General features: G+C 38.1%; 1 protein-coding gene across 1 annotated transcript; it reads right to left on the reverse strand.

The window, feature by feature from the left end:
- Window positions 1-7,308: 7,308 nt before the first annotated feature.
- LOC111946760 (receptor activity-modifying protein 1) lies at window positions 7,309-13,700 on the reverse strand. Its single transcript, XM_078939192.1, has 4 exons — window positions 13,558-13,700; window positions 12,158-12,197; window positions 9,959-10,112; window positions 7,309-8,260 (listed from the first exon to the last, which is right to left on the reverse strand). The coding sequence occupies exons 2-4, from the start codon at window positions 12,195-12,197 to the stop codon at window positions 8,005-8,007; spliced, it is 450 nt and encodes a 149-aa protein (XP_078795318.1). The 5' UTR covers window positions 13,558-13,700; the 3' UTR covers window positions 7,309-8,004.
- Window positions 13,701-22,153: the final 8,453 nt, after the last annotated feature.

Here is a 22,153-nt window from a genome sequence, read left to right on the forward strand (position 1 = left end):
ACATCCAAACCTTTTTCAGAGGTGAAATTGTGCCCCAAAAAACAGTTCGACCTTTGCTAGCATAAGTCTGTCAAGGATTACGATTACGGATCCAACATTTCTGAGGAGACTTGGACGTAAAATAAAGGAATCCAGTCATTTATTGCATTTTCGGTTGCTATTTATGAAAACACCAACATCACAGATATATACAGCTGTGAATATTTATTAGAGATGTTAAAAGAGACCATCACAGCTGACTTTCTTGAGGTAATGGACACAACAACAGCTGATGACATAGTCAGCTCTCTAGTTACTGTGCTGGACGCTGCTGGAGTGAACTGGTCACGTGACGTCAGTCTGGTCACTGATGGCGCCCCATCAAAGGTCAGGAAGATGGCAGGTGTTGCCACAAAATACAGGCAGAAGCCAGGAAAAGATTCTTGGACATTTCATTGTGCTTTTCACACAGTAAATGTGTTGCTGCACAGGATCTGAATTCTGATTTTGACACTCGGGTGAAGTATAAGGAGAGAAAGGGAGGCTAATTTCTTATGTTCACAAATGTTTGCAGGTTAAATTTAGTTTAATTTGTAATGGTTTGGACATCTACATTTAAGGCACGATGTTTTTTTTTCTTTAGCCCTTCTTGAGTTTATTATCGCGATTGCTTCAGTGTCAGATTTCAAAAATTCAGTCTGTGTGAAATTGAAAAGACCAACTTTTTTTTTTAAGTGAAAATAATCTTTTTTTAGATCCATTGGCCGCAAGTGATCATGATTAAAGGTGCAATGTTGGTTGAGGCATTTTTTCCAATTGAGTAAAAAAACTAAAACAAAGCTGTTTTGCTTTTACGTTACTGGTCCGGCCCACTTGACATCAGACGGGCTGAATGTGGCCCCCGAACAAAAATGAGTTTGACACCCCTGGTTTAGGTCCTATAGAAATAGACATAAGACACACGAACATGAACTTATTAATGTACATTTAACCTTAAAAAAAGAAAACAATCAAGTGTTAATGCAATAATACAGAGGTATTTGAGTGAGAGGAAAAATTGACCTTTACTCTGCAAACATGGCCTCCCAGCCCTTTAGTTTGCAAACTAAAACACAAAGCAACGACAACCAAGCACATGCAACACTGAATTTTTATGTATTTAACTCCAGGATTTCACACAAAGAAGAACTAAATAAAGAGTAATGATGTTTCTCCTCAGTTAAAGTGACAGGAAAGTTTAACTGTAAATGAATCAGGGGTTTTCCTAACCTCTTGACTGCTCTTGCAAACCCCTCCCAAACTTTGATGTGAAGCATCCACCTGCTGCAGTCTGGGTTCCATTCCCGGGTTAATGAGTCACAGAATGTGTTTTGCATTAGACCTCTCCAGCCACTCCACTTAAAACGAGCTGCGTTATTAATGGCCCCTTTTGCAGCAGAGCCTTTCTGTTGAGGGCTCACAAAGACGGCCATGCCAAGCGGAGGGTTAAGACCCCGAGACCTGCCCTGTGGAGTAATTGCTTCGACCGTGTTTGCAGAAGCATTGAAAGTAGGTTTCTTTTATGGAGGTTAATTAATAACACAGCACTCCAGTGAATAAAATTGGTGCAAAGAATTGGAGTAACCTACTGTTGCAATGACTCTTACGGAGACGTGAAGAAAGAAAGAGAAGTTTTATTTCCTTTAAGCCTTTTGAAGACGACAAACATGCTGCAAAAATGCTATAAACTCCCAGCAAGAATCTTTTGCGAAAGGAAAACTAGATAAAGAAAGTCACAATTGTTACAGTTCATATTAGCACTTCGTATTTTATGTATTTTTAGAGTTCTAATCTTTTTCTAAAACTTATAGCAAAGACTGGCAGAGCTCCAGGCATGAAAACATTTATGTCCACATGCATTTTCACAGGCTAAAAGATTATTTTCAGAAAAAAAAAAGGTTTCCAAGAAGCTAAGTCCAACCGGATAAAATACTTACTCACATATTAGGATTATGGAACCTAATATATATATATATAAAAAACGCCCTTCTCACCCTCCGCGGGTGGTTTCTCCTCCAAGCTCGGGTACTCTACCAGAGGCCTGGGAGCTTGAGGGTCCTGCGCAGTATCTTAGCTGTTCCTAGCACTGCGCTTTTCTGGACTGAGAGGTCTGAGATCTTTCCAGGTATCTGTTGTAGCCACTCCTCCAGCTTGGGGGTTACTGCCCCGAGTGCTCCAATTACCACAGGCACCACTGTCACCTTCACTTTCCATGCTTTCTTCAGTTCTTCTCTGAGTCCCTGGTATTTCTCCAGTTTCTCATGTTCCTTCTTCCTGATGTTCCCATTGCTTGGCACTGCCACATCCACCACAACAAATTTCCTCTGTTCTTTATCCACCACTACAATGTCTGGTTGGTCCGCCATTACTATCCTATCAGTCTGGATCTGGAAGTCCCACAGGATCTTTGCCCTCTCATTCTCTACCACCTTCAGAGGTGTTTCCCATTTTGACCTTGGGGTTTCCAGTTCATATTCTGCACACATGTTCCTGTATATTTTCCCAGCCACTTGATTGTGGCGCTCCATGTATGGCTTTCCCTGCCAGCATCTTACACCCTGCAGTTATGCGCTGGATTGTTTCAGCCGCCTCTTTGCACAGCCTACACCTTGGGTCTTGCCTGTTGTGGTAGATCTGAGCCTCTATCGCTCTGGTGCTCAGGGCTTGTTCCTGAGCTGCCAGGATGAGTGCTTCAGTGCTGTCCTGTAGGCCAGCCCTTTCTAGCCATTGGTAGGACTTCTTGATATCAGCCATTTCAGTTATGGTCCGGTGGTATATCCCATGCAGAGGTTTGTCCTCCCATGAGGATTTGTCCTCCAGCACTGTATCCTCTGCTCTCCATTGCCTGAGACATTCACTGAGCACGCTGTCAGTTGGGGCCTTGAGCTTGACGTACTCATGCATCTTGGATGTTTCATCCAGGACAGTGGCTTCTACGCTCACTAGTCCTCGGCCTCCTTCCTTGCGGCTAGCATACAGTCTCAGGGTGCTGGATTTGGGATGGAACCCTCCATGCATGGTGAGGAGCTTTCGTGTTTTAACATCCGTGGTCTGTATCTCTTCCTTTGGCCATCTTATTATTCCTGCTGGGTATCTGATAACTGGCAGTGTGTAGCTGTTTATTGCCCGGGTCTTATTTTTGCCATTGAGGTGGCTTCTCAGGACTTGCCTTACTCGTTGGAGGTATTTAGCTGTTGCAGCTTTCCTTGTTGCCTGCTCCAGGTTCCCATTTGCCTGCGGAATTCCAAGGTACTTGTAACTGTCCTCAATGTCTGCTATTGTTCCTTCTGGGAGTGAGACCCTCGTGTGGACTACCTTGCCTCTCTTTGTCACCATCCGGACAAAGAGGATGGCACAAGGGATGTATATATATATATATATATATATATATATATATATATATATATATATATATATATATATATATATATATATATATATATATATATATATATATATATATATATATATATATATATATTGTTTTTGTTTTTAATAGATGTGAGAACAAGGTTCTGTTAGAATGTTATTACTCAAGTAATCCCACCTAGAGGGGTTACATGTAGATAGTAATGTGGAATGGATGGCTTTGAAACCCACAATCAAGGCTAACTCCCAAACAACTGGTAGCCCAATGCTCTAACATCCACAAACGGCAACTCCTATCACAACTTGAGATTGAAGCAGTACAAAACAATTGCAACACCACGGGAGAGCCAGAAAAACACGTCAGAGAGGAGGCTATACCACACTCTCACCCTGGGATTGGGTACACAGCCCCAACAACCACAGATATGCTGAGCGAGGCAGCAACTGACCTGAAAGACAACATCATGTCTAGAATGAACACTAGACAACCCAGACACCAGCTACAACGGTTAAGTGATGTACCGCCTGAAAGTCTCCTGGAAACTGTGAATGAAGAATTGAGGGCAATTCCTACCACAACAATCACAGAAACCAATGAACAGCAGTGATCCTTGAGATGCTTGGCTGAGCAACCATGGGAGAAAACAATACCCACCATGGAAGCAATGGTCAATCCCCTCTTTGCATCTTCATTTTAATAATGACACAGAATAAGCGGTTTTTAAGTAGAAAATGAAAAAGCATTTTGAAGGGTTGATTTTTCATTTTATTTTTGAGTCATTTCATCAAATGACTCATGGTATTTGACATTTTACATACAGTTACACTGTGAAAAGGAAAAAGCATTTCTGTTAATCCATTTTAATTTTCAAATTAGATATTTTTAATTGAATTTTGCTACACATTTACCAGGGAACTTTTTAAAAATAAAATTTCAAATACCATTTTCTTTATCATTTTAATTAAGTGACAGAATGAGCAGCGTTAAAGAAGAAAAAGAAAAAGCGGTTTGGCAGATTGCTTTTTATTTTTAATTTTGAGTCAACAAATGCAGCTTCATTATGAAAATGAAAAAGTATTTCTGGTTTGACTTTTATGTTTATTAATGCTACACAAATGCTTCCATACAAAACTAGTGTTCATAAATACGTATATCACATGCCCGGTGTGTACGCAGCAGACGCCAAAACATAAATAAAAGTAACAACAAATTTCACCTCAGTGTAAGTCACACAGCTAAACTATGAAAAAAAAATGACTTGTGCTCTGAAAAAAAAAATATAATCAGCTTCCTAAATGTAAATGTTCAGTGGATTGGTAAGAAAATGACAAAATCTCAGGTGATGGTGCTTGATGTGGTTAAATATAATGCCTTACATTTATAGATAAACTACATTCTTCAGTAGGGTTCATTAATTTGTTGTACATCAAAAAATACAATATGCAAAGATTGAAATGAATGTCACACCAATATTTTAATTTTCAATTAACAAAATCTTTTACATTTGAACACACTGTGTTAATGCTATTTCAATGTTATCAAATAACAGGAGTCTGTTGAATGTTAGACCAGTCATTCTGCAATGAAGAAGCAATGTCTCAGCCAGAGTTAACCGAGACACAACCTGCAAACATATCACTAGCAAAACATCCCTCCAGTATTTACACAAGAGAAAGAGCAAAAACTCTGGGTATTATTTAACATAATAAAAGGTGTGGTGCTGCCACTCCACACTGTCTGAGCTTTAGATGTTTAAATACACACGAGATGAAAAAAGGAGACGCTTTGACCCGACCTGAGGTTCAGCCATGTCAACGTTGTGAGTTCACCACATTTCATCGCTTTCTACCTCCATGGTAGCAAAGTGGACCACCCACCAAAATCCAAGACACAGCTTTGTTGTTCTTGAATCTGGTCTAATTTGCCATCAACGACCTGATTGAAGACTTCTGGTGATCTTGGACTGTTTTGCATTAGAGGCATGGATTTGGGCTCTCGGCAGTTTGGCTGACGTTGAACATGTTACATAAGGGAAATTCGATCAACAATAGATCATAATATGGTTTATTCTGTCTTTAAATAAAACTGTTTTCGTCATGCTATATCGAACCATTAGTTAACTGATCAAAAATTTGGAAAATCGCATGTTTTGTTACAACCTGGAAAAAAGATATAACTTTATCCTTAAAATAGGATGGGTTATAATATTCTATTTTAAGAGCCAATTTAAAAACACAAGGTGACAGTTCCTATTACAAATACTTCAAAAATCCAAATACATTTTCAACAATAGATTCCATTTCTTTTTGATTTATCGATCGATTATCAATTATTGACCTCATTACTGCTCAGCAAAAAATGATTCTAATTTCCCGCCACACTTAAAAGTTTTAATTTTTTTTTATATGACAGTATCCCTTATAGTACAGGAATATTATGGATTATATAGATTATTTCTGGTTGTGTTTACTGATGTTGAAGTTATTTTGAGAGATACAGGTGTCAAAATGTCACTCTTGTTCCAAACAAGGTTGGGTGTTATTATAAACACGTTAAAGCGGCTAACGTGTAGCTGTTTTTTTATGTAAGGGTTAATGGCTGACGAAGTGTGCATTATAAGATATTTTACCAAGGTCCAGGTGAATACTCGATTCTGATTGGCTGCTGGGTGTGTGTCAAAAAGTGATAACCGCACGCCCAAAATAGAAGTTACGGTTACCTATCTTAAATCTTCAGTATCACAGCGCCGGCTTCTTTAAAACAACCTTTAGCTTCATCGTCTGGACAAAATCAAGTGGTAAGAGGTGAACTTTCTCTCTGAACTGATGCTTTATTCAACCCGTCGGGACGATCAGCATAGATACATATATATATCGCCAAGTCTTGACTGCAGCAGTGATGCGGCACCTGATCACGTTACCGTGACAACGCAACGTACCACATGACAAACAGTCCGCTTTTCGTGAAAAAAGCGATCCAAATCGGAAAAAAACAAGAATTAAGGACTAAAAACTGGTTAATATTTATTTATTTTGTAAGTGACCACGGCATGAGCCGGTTAAAGGCCTTCGAAGTGTGCATCATCACTTTGCATCTGAAGGTTCAGGCTTCCATGGCGTGCGTTAAAAAGTGATAATGCACACTTTGTCGACCATTTACCCTTAGTTAACACACCTGAACCTGCCGATGCAAATATCCAACCAATTTTTAGTACGTTAGTCTTGTTAATTGTTTGGTTTGGTTTGTTTTTTTCAGAAAAAGCAGTCAATTTGTTACTTGGTGGGGCGCGTTGTCACGGTAACATGACAATGACGCTTAGCCGGAACCAGACTGGACTGCAGCTGCAAAGGAAAGTTATTTTTATGCTGATTGTCACCATAGGTTAAATAAAGCATTAGTTCAAAGAGAAAGTTCACCTCTTCTCTTTACTGCTTGTTTTTGCCCAGAGGATGAAGCAAAATGATTTAAAGAAGCCAGTGCAGTGATATAGAATATTTAAGCTATGTGACAGGAATTTCCTTTTTAGGTGTGCCTTATCACAGTTGATTATCACTTTTTAATCCACACCCAGCAGCCAATCAGAATCAAGTATTCACTCGGACCATGGTTTCAGTGTTGCTAAAAAGGTTGGGAGTTATCATTGTCACAGTAACGTTTGTTTTCTTAAATACAGTTTTTTTGGTTTTTAATGGTGACTACAAGGTGAAACTGGCAACCTGTCCACGGTGTACCCTGAATTCAACCAACAGTGGCCGGTATAGGCTCCAGTAACCCTGAGTCCACAAAAGGGGATCCGTGTCTTGAAATATGGATTGATGGACTCTATGGATGTCGATGGGTGTCTGTTGCACGGTCAAGTTCTTGAAAGACTTTTGCTTGTGTCTTTATTTCTGCAGACATAAAAAATTACTGAGGCCAAAGACAAGACAGGAATCTTTTATTTTCTCAGATTAGGTACTTATATTGCAGTTCCATCTTTTTTTCTTCATCTTTGCATCTGAAGCTAACTTTAGCAATTATTTAATATTTGTTAAGTCTTCTATAAATAAATAAAAACACAATGAAAAATAAATAAATGTGAAAAACAATTTTTTTAAATGATTTGCATAGTGACTCAAAAAGTTATGAGTAATAAAATAAAAAATCCTCAAATTGGCTTGGGTAATTTAATTAAGTAATTTTGGCCCTTAAATCATGAACTGCTGTGAATGAATTCCAGAGTTCCAGAAAGTGATGGACTTTCACATAGAATCATTTACAAGATTATGTTGGCTTGCAAAACCTTGATGCACAACAGACCTTAGACAAACACAAAACTCTTGATTTTTGTGGCTTTCAAAAAAACCCCAATATAACAGTATTTTATTTTTTTTAAACAGTCGAATACTTTTAAACATAAAACTCTGGCTTTTTTAATTTTTTACTTTTGTATTGTTGTTTATTATTTCTAAGACTTTTTAACTGACAATCAAATAAAAAAAATTAAATTTGCAATTTTGCAGCTAGAGGTGCAAAAACAGCCCCCAAAAAACCCATGAAAGTCTTTTTTTACGTACATAAAAACTAGGTTGAATTGATAGACACATTTTTTCATAAATACAAAAAAGTCAATCAGGTTACATGACATCATTTATCTTCTCACTTGTCTTGGTGATGAGGGGACACACAAGAAGTGGCAGGAGGAAGGTGGCAATGATAACCGGTGCCGTCATCAAGATGAGGGAGAGGGTTGGGGGGTCCTGCATGTTCGTGCAGAGGGGGAAGTATCTCTGATGGACCTCCATGAAGACCTCATTTACCACAGACTTGTAACCTTTGCACCAGCTGCCAACAGCCGTGCTGTCCACGCAAGACGAAAACTTAAAGTAGATGCTGCAGGAGAGGAAAGTTCATTAAAACTTCAGGAGTGCTCCAACCATTATTTATACTTTTTCAGAAAAAAAAGTCAGTCATAAATCAGAGATTTTATTCTATTTACAATAAATGAGTAATATATGAAATACAATAAGAGGTGAACTCAAGCCACACTCCACAAAAAAATAATTAGAGCTGCAAACCACGGGACTGGAAGATATACAGGTAAATGCAGTTTGAAATAAAAGTCTGTTTGTTTGAACAGGGCTCCTGGCAATAAAGAGAAGATTTAGTGGATCCCTGACATTAGTATTGTTATTATAATTTAAAAATCATGAAAACTAATATTGACAAATGTGGAACTCTGGAAAATTAACTCATGCAAAAGCTGTGGACTGAGGGAGCATCCATTAAAATGTCAAAAGTGTTTTTTTAAAATGAAATCTGAGATATAATAAATAAAGGGTTGACTCACTTTTTTGCTTTACATGCTGAATTATAGTCTTAGACTGTTAATAATGTCTTTTATTCAGGAGGAATGTGTTTTATGTAAAAATTTGTAGGTATTCATGAATTAATCAACAGAATGATTTATACTCCTAATGCTTCCCTAGTGAAGTAATTTGCATGGATCCCTTGTTTTAACACCAATTTATATTTTTTTTAATAAATTAGGATCGTAATAATAGTACATTTTACTAAAAATGCTTCATATACAACTTGTCAGTAATGCTCGCAAGTAAAATTTTGATGTCTTTCAATGCTATATGTGTTTAAAAGAAGTTGAAATAAAATTCTATAAAAGCATCGTCAAAACACATTTTTCAAGTTTTTTTATGAAATTTTGAAAGGTTAGATAAATGTTATTAATCCTAAAACGAAAAGGCAGTGTTGTCCATGTGTACCCTAAACTCTCATGACCATTGGATTACATTCAGTTCGGCATCATTGGACATTACAGCGTTTATCTGTTTACTATAAACTAGATTTTTACATGTATACAATTCTTCTGATAATAGGGTAGTAAGCTTTTTTCAAACCTTTAACATAAAGGATATTTTAACTTTATATATATATATATATATATATATATATATATATATATATATATATATATATATATATTAATTCTGATATTCTGAAATATCTGATTTTTGTGTTGTTTTAATTGTCATATCTTTAGAGTTGAAGGCAAATAGAGCATAATAAAACCTCTGCTCTAACAACCAGCTGTTAGTGCAATGTTTCAGCGTGAAGCGCTGTAGTGAGCTCTAATCAAGCCTGACAGATGGAAACTTGATCAACAAGCAAGTGATGATGGATCCTCCCGTCTCACACACGGAGAGACTTCAGCCATAAACCACCTTTAAAATGAAATATAGATGATCACAGCCAAGATTTAACAGCAGCTCACTGTAGGCAGGGTGGCAAAAACTCCAAGTCTCCATAAACAGCTACCGTCTGGAAGTTGGAGGCCATTCATCATTCATTACAATATGGCAAATTTGCTGAACTCAGGACCATATGTGGGATTCAGGAGGCAGACAAGAGTGGCAGGATCTGGTTTTTTCCCATGACTGGAGGTCACATGTCTTTATTGAAGAGGTAATAAAGTTAAAGTGAGTAATGTTCCACTTCAATCGCCTTGCCTGTGGTTTTGCTCATACAAAAGACAATCACATTTGTGACAGAACAGTGATAGAAAACTAACCATACCCTTTGACTTCAGGCCATGGACAGTTCTTCTGATAACCACTCGTTTCCATGCTCTTGTTAAAGTCAGACACACAGTCGAAGAGATTGAGGTTAAACATGTTCTGGTCGCACGGCGGAGCAGCAAATGTTGAGGCCATGCCTGAAGAAAACAGCACTGTAGAGGAATAAAGTTAAAGTCCTAACTGTTGTCTCACACTATAAGTTTATGAAACTTGTTCTCCACATTGGACCTGCTCTCAGGAAACAGTTGCTAGTTTAACCCACCAATCCAACCCCGTAATGCAGAGTATTAAGCAGAGGTGTCATTTTTAGAGTCTTTGGTATAACTCAACCATTGATTTGAATTTATGACCTTCCACTCTCAGGACAGACACTCTTCCACAAGGCCGCTGAGTTGGTTAAATCAGTCCAGTGCAGGGACACAACAAACACTTTAGCCCTTGTGCTATCTTAGATGACCCCACTCTTGCATTTGCGTGTTCTCCCTACCATGACAAAGGTGGATAAAGGTGGAAAGATTTCATGTAATCCATGGACACCTGTGAAGATCACAAATCATTGAAGAAAAAAGGTTCAGCGCACTGTTTAGTGGGTCTAGATGACCCAACTCCCAATGTTAAAGTGCCTAGGATAGCACAAGGGTTATAATCACTAATCAGTACCAACCACTCCACTCCACCTACTCATTATTGCCCATTGCAATAATGGGTTTAATATGGAACAATCCAAACACAGATTAAATGATAAAATAAAGTCTTAATCTCTCACATGTATTTACAATTATGACATTCACGAGAAATAAAATGTTTTACCCAAATTTGTGGTCATTAAACACAAATTTGGGTTAAAATATAATATCTCAACAAGTTTTTGTTTCGTTTCTAGTTTATTGGATACAAATAACATTTTTATTTAATATAAATGATTTTTTTAAGTGTACTTTCTAGAGTTATTCATAATCTATCTGCCGTTTTTAATAGAGCTTTGACAACAAGGTCATTTCTCCTTTATGGGGTCAATAAAGTTTTATTCTATTCAATAGGAAAAAAATAACCTATTACATTTTTTGTAATTTGGAACGTACATCTTGTTTTAAGACAATTCATTATGATTATTTCGTTGATTATGTCATTTGATCTTCAGAAACATCCTATTTTAAGAAATGTCTCTACTGAAACAATTTACCTTTATATAATATTTTTATGTAGAAGATACATTTAATGAACGTGAGTCAAGACACAAAGATGCTTGATTTGGAGAAACTGGAAAATCTGATTTGACAAACAGACCAACTTAAATTTAACAACAGCAGGGCAGAAGTTTGAAAATAAATGTACATATAATTTCAAGATTAATTTATTTTAAAATGTAATTTTAGTTATACTTTCAGATGAGTATGTGGTAGAAATAATGAAGTTTGACTGACGTATCATTAACAATTTGATCAATTTAGAGTCAAATATAAAACATAAAACTCATTAATTTAACAATTCACAATTATTTTAAGATATACTATTTCCAATTATCAGAGCAATATACCTAAATATGAGTGTTTAAATCTAGTTTCAAGATTTAATTTTGCCTTAAAGGGGCAGAACATCACATCTTCATTTAAGAAATCTTACCAACACAAATTTTACCAGCTTCATTGGCAGATTTTTGTTTATTATATTACACAAAACACCCATAAGCACACCCATACTCTAAATATTTTAAGCTTCTTTTAAGAAATCAGTTTTTACAGTGAAATTGTCAGGAACTGGAAGTGTAGGATCCAAAATGCAGATGGCTTGGTGGCTGAAACTCAGACATGTAATACATAAACTTAGACATTATTTTGTTGCTTCCTTGGTTTTGTCATGTCTAAGCAGAACAAAGAAGAAATGAAAACCAGTCACTTATATAGACCAAAGGCGATTAACTAAAATATAGTTAGCTTTGAATTATCATTAACCTAAACCTGGTATGACTGACAGGGGGATAAGCTTAAAACAGAACATTATACCAAATAAAATAAAACTGACAAATCCAAAATCAAGAGCACAATCCTCAGAAATTCCGCATCTCCCTAAGCCTGGAGCTTTTAGAGAAGAAAAGAAGCAGAGACACAAAATTTAATAAAACTCTATGAAATGTGAGTCACCATAATGAATTGTCAAACTTAGATGAACAAAGATGGTCAGGAAAAGTTTATCTTACCTGTCCAGGTAAAGACATGTGCCATCAAAACAGCAGTCATCTGTGTAAAAATATGTTAAAATAAACATATTTTTGTATCATTTTTTGGCACAAAATAAATTGAAAACACTTGTTTTAGTCCCTTGCTTGAAGGCATGCATGAGTGTTCTACTTTGTTTGATCTAAAATATTTCATTTTGTTTTATTGAGGCCTTTTTACCTGTATTTTACTATGGCTTACATTCAGGTTAATACATAACTCAATTATCATGTGATTCACAATAAAAAAGATTTTCTGGAGTCCAGCAAGTTTATATAGAAAAATGCTGTCAACGTGTTATGTCAAGTTCAAACCGTGTGTTACGCCCATGGTGTTTACATTGGACAATCAGGGAGGGTCTTCTTTTTTTTTTTTAACTGTTTAAAAAACAGTTTACTAGCTCATGTCCACCACCTACAGTTAGAAGAGTCTCGGTGCAAAATGTTTAAATGGTGGAAATCTCATGAATCTTGCTCTAGGCTTATTCTTTCACAACTCTATTCCGATACATGAAAGACTTTATGTCGTATAATTCCATTCAGGCACAAACAATAATTATTCTTTTCTGCTCTGTGATTATCTTTTTATCGGCTGGCACTTTTGTGAATTAAACGTCACTACTAAATCCAACTCCCCGAGTGGTCAAAATTCAACCTGATTTAACTTTTAGGGTGCGTTTTGTACATGGAGCCCGTCGTAGAAACTTGCATAGCTACTTATTCACGCGAAAGCCTGAAACGTCCATTTTCATTGCTTTTCCTTTGGAAGTGGTCGCTTGAACACGTGTTGCCGAGGAGGTAGTTAACGTAGCTTTACAGTCCAAATCCTAAACCCGCTGCAGGCAGAGCTTTGCTGCTGCAGATGTGGGCGACACGACCTCACTGAGGGAAAGCAGACCTGTGCTTGTCAATGCAATTAGACTGACCAGAATTTTACCTAACAATGTTCCAGTCATATCTAGTTCAAAGGTGAATATACTCAAAGCTGCACCTCTATGGAATAAAAGAAAAAAAACAGGTATGGTGTCTAAATGCCTCTTGTACATTTCTGTAGGAAAAGTGATGTAATTGTATCTGGTGGGAGGCAATTGCTGCAGAGCACAGATGTCACCAGGGAATGTAAAAAAAAAAAAAATAAAAAGGCTTTTTTTCTCTTCTTTTGACTTTTGATTTTTTTTCTACTTCAAAACACTTCTCGTTGTCATAGCAACATCAAGCAAATAAACAATTATACACATTTTTAACCAATAGCTTAAAGATTTCCAAACCACAAACATTTCTAACTAAAGTCAGCTTCAGCATACGAGTTTGGGGATTATATCACACAATATCATTAAATATATGAAAAACAAACAAAAAGAAATGACATTTTCTGTAAGTACCTTTAATGTTCTGTTGTCTTGCCTTCGTCCCCAGTTCCAGTAGTAGACTCACAGATGAACAACTGGCTACAGAAAGCTTCTGTGGTGCTGTGGTGATCCGTTCAGAGTTTTTTTTTTTTTTTTTTTTTATCAGTACAGCTAATGAGGTTGAGTAACAGCAGCAGGCAATCTGCTTCCTTTCCCAGACTGAGTCTGTATGTTCCCATGTTAGCCAAAGACATGATTTCCTCTCAAAACCCCCCCAGAGACTATGCACTGTGGCCTCAGTGTCAGCAAGCATGCACAGTTAGATGGAGAGGCCTATTCTGACTGTAGGGCCGGGGGTGGGACGATTGGAGGGAAATAAAACATTGGAGCCCTCCTGAAAGACCTAGCATGCAACTGTAGTATGCTGCTCAAGTCTTATATAGAAAAAGAAGCCTGTCAAGTCATCAATCAGTTATAGAAAACTTTGGTATTTTTTAAAAGTGTCCTCAGGGTAAATTCAATGGAAAAAGACAGGAAAACGTTTTATGTATTAAAACAAAACCACAAAAAAAGCTAAAAAAAAAGAACAGATTTTACAATGTTTTTAATGAGGTCATAAGGTGAACAAAAACGGTAATATTTCTTTGTTAAAGCAGCTGTTAAGAGTGAAAAGACAGACATGTTGCAATTAATGTTTTCTGATCTCCCTGCAGCTGTGCTTTTCTGTTTCCCCCTCCCTTTAGTTTAGAGCACAGTGCATGTGTAACTTAGGGAAAACACAACAAACTTAACCCTTGTGCTATCTTAGATGACCTAACCCTTACATTGACGTGTTCTCCCTACCATGACAAAGGTGGATAAAGGTGGAAAGATTTTATGCAATCCATGGACACGAGTAAGGTTCACAAATCATTGAAGAAAAAAAGTCCAGCGCACTGTCTAGTGGTTCTAGATGACCCAACTCCCAATGTTAAAGTGCCTAGGATAGCACAAGGGTTAATAAAGGAGGAAGCGACAGAATACGCGCCAGAGTGGAGAAAGATTGTTGCTGGGTATTATCTCTGTTCGCTCTCCTCGTTTAAAGGTACCTTTGGTCTGCTGTCTTTCTTTCCTTATGATGTTATTCTGATGTTGCAGGTTGTTTTAACCCAACAGCTACAATGATTGAATATAGAAATACTCAAAAAACACAGTATCAGTCTGAAGTTTGTCATCATTAGAAAAATACTACAGGAACATGTTAAAAACACAGTTTTCATTGGTTTGAGTCTAAAAGAGACATCATGAAAATGGAACGTTTGATCGTTGTACCTGTGGTAATCTCATTGTAAAGTATTCTATTCGTAGGGATGATGTAAATTCCACATACTTATGAAAAATGCCCCACTCTAGTCATTAAAGGGTGTGAGTACTGGCCCCTTACGGACACCATGTCAGGTGTCCAGGTGATATGTAAGTACCTGTAGGATGCCCAGACAAGAGTGGTAGAGTGTAACCGTAATTAGGGACATTGAAGTTTCAGCAGAGCTGCATGTAGAAAAACCACTACAACCAGTGACGTGCGGTGAGGTTAATGGCTGGTGGGGCACTGACGTCATCAGTCAGATTTACAAACATATGAACCATACTGAGTAACTTCCCTGAATCAGTTCTTCATCTTTTATACTTTTGTCAATTTTCCCGTGAATTTTGGAACCAATTAGAACGCTTTGTAAACAGCAAATTTAACTGTAAGACTGTTTTAAATTTGAAACAAATAGTCGCATATTTTAAATTGGATGATAAAAAAGTAGAAAAAAGTATTAATTTGTTACTTCTCTATTCCAAATTTTACATGCATAAGTGCAGAATAAAAAAAACAACAACTCCCAATTTCACCATTTTTAAGATCGAGTTGCTCCAGTTTAATGATTATATTAAAAAAATTAACACACCCAAAGCAAGTAAGACTGAAACAATTTGTGCTTTTTTGTTTGATAGGTAATCCCCTCCTCTAAGAAGATAGATAGATAGATAGATAGATAGATAGATAGATAGATAGATAGATAGATAGATAGATAGATAGATAGATAGATAGATAGATAGATAGATAGATAGATAGATAGATAGATAGATAGATAGATAGATAGATAGATAGATAGATAGATAGATAGAGTACTTTATTAATCCTGAGGGAACTTGCATATCCATTCGATGCTGCTCAAATACACAAACATTCAATAGAAATTTAAAGTAGTTGAGTAATTAAATAGTCATAAAATCATAAAACAGTCACACCCACTAAAAACAGAATAAAAGGAATAAAAATATAAAAATATAAGAGCAATAAAAACAAAATAGAAGAAGTAAAAGCAAAACCATAAAAGTGGTAAAAAGTAGATGCCCGTTTAGTGACTCCTCCTCATGCCCCCTCCCCTCCCAGCAGCATTGAACAGTCTAATTGCACTCGGTGCAAAGGACTTCCTGAGTCTTTCTGTGGAGCATGGCAGAGAGCGAAGGCGGTCGCTGAATGCGCTCCTCTGGTCACTAAAGAGTCCATGTAAGGGATGACCACTGTTCTTCATGATGCTGTCCAGTTTGGACATCATCCTCCGCTCTGCCACCACCTCCACTGTCTCCAGGCTCCGCCCCACCACACAGCCTGCCCTCCTGACCAGACGATTCAGTTTTTTTATGTCCTTTTTGTTCGCACCCCCCCCCCCCCCCCCCAAGTGTCCTGTCCTATGTCCACCGCATAGGACAGGGCACTTAAAACAATAGACTGATAAAACATCAAAAGGAGATTTGAGCAGACATTAAAAGAGGCGAGTCTTTTTACAAAGTACAACCTGCTCTGCCCCTTCCTGTGTATGGAGTCCATGTTTACCGACCAGTTCAGCTTCTTGTCCAGGAGGACTCCAAGATATTTGTAGTTATCCACTACCTCCACCTCTGCTCCACCAATGAGGATGGGCTGAACCTCAGCAGGTGTTCGTCGGAAGTACAGCACCATCTCCCTTGTCTTGATGTGTTCAGGTGGAGGCGGTTTCGTTGGCTCCAGTGCACAAAGTCCTCCACCAGCTGTCTGTACTCCCCCTCCTCACCCTCTTTGATACATGCCACAATTGCTGTGTCATCCGAGAATTTCTGAAGGTGGCAAGCATCAGAGTTGTAGTGGAAGTTGGTGGTGTAGAGGGTAAAGAGGAGAGGTGATAGGACTGTGCCCTGTGGAGCCCCCGTGCTGCCAGTCAGCATGGAGGAACTGCAACTCCCCATTTTGACAAATTGTGGCCTGTTGGTCAGATAGTTCGTTATCCATGACACCAGATGGAAGTTCACACCAAGGGAGAGGGGCTTCTGCTGGAGAAGGAGGGGCTGGATTATATTAAAGGCGCTGGAGAAGTCAAAAAAGAGCATTCTCACAGCACAGCCCCCAGAAAACTTTGTATTGTAAATATTATTATTATCTTGTAATCTCCTTTTATATATTTTAAGATACTTTATTTGTCTATCCGCAAATTCTATTTTGGATATATTTCTGATAATTTTTTTTTTTTTTTTTTTTTACTTGAGATGATTCAATAAGTTTGGATTGATTGACTACCACTGCTGATGTTCTGATTCATTGATGCTGGATTTTGTATGTTAATACTTTGTTCAATAAAGTTGAAAAAAAAACATACTGAGTAACTCATTCACCATTTGATTGACAAAAGTTAACGTTTTTTGTTTAAAATATCATTTCAACATGTTTTTTTCATATACAAACTACGGTGGCCGACAGGGCTCACACTACATACAAATGGAAAAACGCAACGGCATTACCCGAAGCGCAACGAAATTACCCGAAGCACAACGGCATTAAGAGAAAGCGCAGCGGCATTACCCGAAGCACGACGACATAAGCGCACAACGGAAGTGAGGACTATTTTTTCGGGGGGAAAATAAAAGCCTGGCAGATTCAAACTATTCGGTACGACAGAATTTTAGGGCCACCAAAAAAAGTAAAATTATGAAATTTTAAACCGTAAATTTATGAGAAAAAAATTGTATTTTTACGAGATTGAAGTGGAAGTGCGCATACAGGGCAGCAGCAGCAACAAGTGAACGCTGCAAAGCAGCAGAGCATGGATCTTTAATGACAGATCTTTAATCTTTAATGTGATCTTTAATCACAGATCTTTAATGGAGGAAGAAAGGATTCAAGTGGACAGCTGCAGGGACACTGTTGAACCTGCGCGATGACTTCTCTTTTTTTCTTTCTGACCGTGGTCGGAAACGCAGGGGAGATTTTCTCCAGGGCCGAAGACGGATCCTCGTTTGGGGTTCACTTTCCCGTTCGGATCCTCAGCCTCCAGAGCGAGTTAATAAGACAAAATACTTCTTCTGGGGAGGGACACCATCTTTTTATTAAGGTTCACAGTCCTCGATCACACAATATAGACGCAAACTCTCCCGCTCCGCGCTCTCACCCCCCTCTTTCGCCCGTGCTCTCACACATGCACGCGGGGTCTCCAACACACACACACGCACCCACGCACGCACACACACACAACGCACGCACACTCCATAACTGTCGCCGTAAGCTTCATCGCCTGCAGAGATCCTGCAAACCACCCATCAAAAAATAAAACATTAATAAATCATAAATCAAGCAAATAAACTTCCAGACATTTGGAACGTTATCAATAAACATTCAGCTCACCTGTTCAACTAAGTTTAGTCGGTCTGCTCTGCTGCTTTGCAGCGTTCACTTGTTGCTGCTGCTGCCCTGTATGCGCACTTCCACTTTAATCTCGTAAAAATACAATTTTTTTCTCATAAATTTACGGTTTAAAATTTCATAATTTTACTTTTTTTGGTGGCCCTAAAATTCTGTCGTACCGAATAGTTTGAATCTGCCAGGCTTTTATTTTTTCCCCGGAAAAAAAAGTCCTCACTTCCGTTGTGCTGAGCTTAATGCTAATGCTGCGGTTATGTCGTCGTGCTTCGGGTAATACCGCTGCGCTTTCTCTTAATGCCGTTGTGCTTCGGGTAATTTCGTCGCGCTTCGGGTAATGCCGTTGCGTTTTTCCATTTGTATGTAGTGTGAGCCCTGTCGGCCACCGTACTCTCCTGACTGCACGTCACTGACTACAACCTATAACACCTGGATTGTGCTAAGAACCCACTGTACTGAATCAAAACCAGGGTTCGATTCCGAGGGGATTCCCAATTAGTTTTTTTTTTTTCTTTCAGTTTGGATCCTTGGGCAAGACTCTACGTGCTACTGGCTAAATATGTAGCCATAATCTGTCTGGATAAAATGCAGGGTTGTGCCAGGAAGGGCATTCACCATAAAAATCTCCGGCAAATCCCAATTCCACAGAAAAAACTTTCAGATGACTGACTTTTGTCTGTGAGGGGACCAAAAGAACCTCCACACTATGCAACACCTATAAGTCCATACACCTTATTAAGGTGGAAATAAGGGTTCACAACATTCATTTACACTCAGTCAAGTATTCCCTACTCAAACTATAGGATGTAAGAAAAAAATGTAAGATTTTAGTTAAATATTTCTTTAAACCAGGGGTCCTAGAACCTTTCTGTTTTAGCTGGGCTTTTACCAGATCGATAACTTGGTTTTAGTCCCAAACTTATATAATTATGTTCTGCTTCAAAACACACACATTATATTAGACGATGTAACTGTAGAAGGATTTCAGTCATTCATTATTTGCATTTTAAGCCGTATAGGTAAGGTTACTTAAACAGAGAACACAAGCCAAAGACGAATTTGAACAAAAAGGCAAATCCCTTCTTATTGGAAACAGAGGCATGCAGTAATGTAAGCTCTGCAGTGGACAGAGCCAGGTATTCATTCACATTAGTGCACTGCCAAAACCTTTTAATACCATCTGATTAAGATGACTGCTGGATGTAAATTCAGTACTTCCCTAAAAAAAATGAAGGATGACTTGTCCGCCCTTTATTGCTCCTGGGGTGTTTGTGTTGAAATAATTACATGACGATCTGCCGTAGTGGTCCTAGTTTCCAAAGCACACCTACTGTTGGTTAGAATCCACTGATTTATTAAAGTGTTTCATCTTTTTCAGCTACAAAAAGAAACATGTCAACAATATTTGAGTATTTACCAGCTTTATCTGCATCATATATCTCTCTAATTTTTGTGTCAAAAGGCTGTTTTTACCCCCAGAATTCTCTCTATTGGGTGTGTTTAAAGTACCCCCATGACAGTGGAAAAGGGAGTCAGCATCCATAGATATTCCATTTGTCCCAACTAGACTATTCCATGATGGATGAATCTTTCAGGAGCTCAGGTTAAATATCTGTCAGCACTGAGCTGTCAGCTCGTTCCCCTTAAGGGAACATGCTTCAACAATGTTTTGCAACTGCATGTCTCCACAGTTGCCAAGCAACGAGAAACACAATAATACAGCTAAAATGAGTTGTAAAAGGAGACATTTAGAGGTGTTCCCACACAAAACCACTCCACGTTAATTGCAAGTTTCACAGTTTGAAGACCGAACCATTTTCTATGATATGGGGGAGTGTTTTTAAAAGTAGAAGTACAAATTTACATTGTCTTACAACATATGGAATGTGTTTGACCTCTATTAGATTTACCTTTCTTGTTTGGTCACATTGTTCCTGTGTCTGGAGCTAGTGCTCTTGTCTTGATTTCTAATGTCAATGGAGTTTTGTAATCAGGTTAGACTAAGGCAGAATCGGAATTCATCCCCAACCCATCTGGCTCCTCCCTATTGTTCCAGTTGTAGGGGCATTTGAAGTTGTAGTGGTGTCCAAAATATTTTTAAAATATAACGAGGAGCTACAGGGGCTGGCTATCACTATGCCGGTAGGGTAATCTGTGTTGCATTAGTGATGCGGAGGAGAAGCACATTTCTTCACGTGGGTGTGCTCTGACAGAAAGACGTTTACACCTAAATTTATTTAGTTTTTGAATGACTTTAGAAAATTCTAAAACCAATGTTGTTGTGTATTTTCTGAGCACTGGTAGCAATGCGTTTACGTAGATGACCTATTGTTGACATTATCAAGCATTAGTAACGTCCGGATTTAGAGACACAATTTTTCCAAAACTCTCCACTTGGAGGGCTAAGTGTTGGGATAGGAAGAAGTCATAGAGGTATGGAAGAAATTCAGATCTTGCCTAATTTTCCAAACTGGCTAAGCTAAGGGAAGCCCAAAGGTTAGCCCATTTGTGCCAAAATGCAGGAAAGCTCTGAAAGGCAAGCATAGGGAATCCTTCTCTGAAAAGTCATTTCAGCAATGTCTCTTGTCTCAAGACTCTGAAATGGTGAAATGGTGTTCCTACTGCAAGCAATGGGTGTTAACGATTTTTTTGTTTGTTTGTTTGATATGTATGTATTTAGAGCTTGCCCAGCCCAGCTTGGGTGTTACAATTTGAGTCACAAGGCCTCTGAGCCCAAAGTCTTAATGTTTGACTGAAAATGATTTAATGTAAACACAAGTATTTCATTCCGTTAAGCCGCTGGTTATTTCAAGTCATTTACAGCCAAACTTGACAACAATCTCTATTTACCCTTTGTTTACTTTCTGACCTTGCAATGAGAATGCTAAATGTAAAGAAACAATTGGACTGCATTGAGGTCAGTGAACTGCTTTATCCCAATCGGGGGACTTACAGTATCTGGTTGTTTGGCATGAAAGTTTAGAATTGGTCATGGGTTATGGGTGTAACCTGCTGGTAGCCTGAGACCCTCAATGTAAAAGGTCAGTAAAGAGGATGTTTTACGACATCGATTGATGGCTGGTCATTTGGTTGCTATGAGGATTGTTTTGACAATCCATTGAAATTTTCTCGATTTTGGTACCAAAGAAAAAAAATGCATGCCTTGCGTTCTTAAGCTAACTTGAAGTACCATATATCAGAATATATAAAGTTCAACAAAAAATAGACTTTTTAAGTGCTGATATGAATTGGTAGCCCAACAAATTAAGTTTATGTCATATACTATGTTGACACCAGCCTCAGCGACGCACAAACAGTTCCTTTGAAAAGTCTATGTAAACATACATATGAGTGTTTCAGGCTTAAAAACTCGTGTCCACGCATTGCACACAAATTATGCCACCATCAAAGGCTTGTCAAAAGTTAAACCACTTGAACTTTGACCAATCAGGGACTCAGATTTGGTAGTGACATATATTTATATAAAACATCATTTTTAAGTCACAGAAGTGCCAACCATGTGAAAATTGATAATGAAGGAGAAATGAATATTTGCAGTTTGTGCCTGACCGGAATAATGACACCAAGTCTTTCAAATATTGGATTAGAGCTGTGAAAAAAAAGCCTGGAGCGAGATTCGTGAAATTTGCACTGCTTCAGCATTTTGCACTAAGCCTCTTCCAATTGTGAGTACATACAATAGTAGTAGCGAAAGTCCAGTGTGATGATAAAAGCACGTACAAGAACTCAAAAGTGCATCGCATGTCTGGTGTGAATCTAGCAATAGACGTGTTTTTTCCTTAATTGTTAAGTGAGGAAAAATGGAAAAAGTAAGTGAATCAACATTTCTAACCATTAAAAAATTATAGATTTCCTAGTTCAGGCAGGAGGCTGTCTCTGTCAGTTAGTAACACGAGAGCAGATGGGACC

The sequence above is a fragment of the Oryzias latipes genome, chromosome 21, assembly GCF_053564925.1.
Source record: "Oryzias latipes strain Hd-rR chromosome 21, Olatipes_Hd-rR_3.1".
Classification (NCBI taxonomy): Eukaryota; Metazoa; Chordata; class Actinopteri; order Beloniformes; family Adrianichthyidae; genus Oryzias; species Oryzias latipes.

Coding starts and splice junctions, on each gene's coding strand:
- LOC111946760 (XM_078939192.1), bottom strand. CDS start 12,197: ATGACTGCTGTTTTGATGGCACATGTCTTTACCTGGACAG. Junction 10,113..12,157: donor ACATGTCTTTACCTGGACAG/GTAAGATAAACT, acceptor ATTCCTCTACAG/TGCTGTTTTCTTCAGGCATG. Junction 8,261..9,958: donor CCATGGCCTGAAGTCAAAGG/GTATGGTTAGTT, acceptor CCTCTCCTGCAG/CATCTACTTTAAGTTTTCGT.